At 42.9% G+C, this 1318-nt stretch overlaps 1 protein-coding gene across 1 annotated transcript in view; it reads left to right on the top strand.

Moving 5' to 3' along the window:
* TUBE1 (tubulin, epsilon 1) overlaps positions 1-861 on the top strand; it is a 15346-nt gene extending 14485 nt beyond the window's left edge. The window contains exon 12 of the mRNA XM_010286874.1: positions 606-861. Within this exon, the coding sequence (XP_010285176.1) occupies positions 606-764 (159 nt within the window). The 3' untranslated portion in view covers positions 765-861. The remainder of the gene's footprint in view (positions 1-605) is intronic.
* The last annotated feature ends 457 nt before the right edge of the window (positions 862-1318 follow it).

Here is a 1318-nt window from a genome sequence, read left to right as displayed (position 1 = left end):
TCCTTATCTTCTGCACAGGCTGCAGGGGAATCTGCTCCAGTGTCTGGAGCACCTCCGCCCCCTCCTTCTTTGCTGACCTTGGTGTCTGCAGGACTGTTTCACATTATTCTCACTCCTCTCTCACAGCTGTCACACAGTATTTTTTCCCGCTTCTTATATGTTTTATCACAGAGGTACTAGGAGTGCCGCTGATGGGCTGAGCTTTGGCCAGCAGCAGGTCCATCTTGGAGCCGGCTGGCACTGGCTCTGTCCAACGTGGGGGTGGTCCTGGTGTTTTCTTGCAAAAGCCACCTCTGCAGTGCCTCTTCCTGCTCCCCCCAACCTTGCCAGGTAAACCCAATACACCGTTTTGTCAGGTGTATCCAAGAAGACAGAATATAAAAAGATGGATGTCTAAGAAATGAGTAGTATCGACTGTGATTCCACAGGGATTTGCTACTAAAGTTGCCAAGTATTTAAGCACGGGAAGTCATGATACAAGTCTTTAAATCTACTTTTTACAGTGCTTGCACTCCCCTCTGCAGTGCAGGCTAAATGATACTTACTGATCCAAAGGAATTAGGTGCCAAGAAAGAGGGTAACATTGAATTTTTTTATTCTCACAGGCTCACCTTCACCATTATCTGCATATAGACGGGATGGAGCAAAGTTGTTTTTCTGAAGCCATATCATCTTTGTCTGACCTGATAGAAGAGTACAATGAACTGGATGCCACAAAAAGTGGGCCTAGAACAGATCCATCAAGACTGAAGATAGCTGTTTAAAGAAGGAAGAATTCAATTATTTTTTTTTTTAAATTCCCCAAGGAGCCGACCACTTCAGTTAACGAGAATGAAGTGCAGCGTGCCTAGCTATTGTCATTTGAAAGCGAGACTGGGACAACGGCTTCCTCAGTTCTCTGGGAGGTGTTTATTAAGTGTCAGGCCTAGCCTGACTGGCACCTAATTATGTCGGATATCAGTAAGAGCAGTCTTCCTAACTGTAGGGTAAATTGACATACCTTATGCTGTAAAGAGAATAAAGACAAGCTGTAGCGGCCAAAAATTTCTCAGACTTTCAGCTTATGGTAAACTAAAGGCAGGCTTTCCTTTGAAGAAGGATCACCATTGCTAGATCTGGTTTTTAACAAGAACCTATGAAGAGAAGAAAAGCCCGCTTTCAAAGATGAAAGCAAGTCTCTGTTGAAACTGGTTTCTTAAACCTTGCAGGATAGTCATCATTTCAGAATGCTTTAAGCTATGTTCATAGTTTTAATATTTTTGCTTCCATGTTGTACTTAAATGCATTAGATCATTCTGAGTTGATATAAAAATTGGCA

The sequence above is a fragment of the Phaethon lepturus genome, unplaced genomic scaffold (assembly GCF_000687285.1).
Source record: "Phaethon lepturus isolate BGI_N335 unplaced genomic scaffold, ASM68728v1 scaffold14955, whole genome shotgun sequence".
Lineage (NCBI taxonomy): Eukaryota > Metazoa > Chordata > Aves > Phaethontiformes > Phaethontidae > Phaethon > Phaethon lepturus.
The sequence above is the reverse complement of the archived record's forward strand: the minus strand, read 5'-3'. Positions and strand labels throughout refer to the sequence as shown.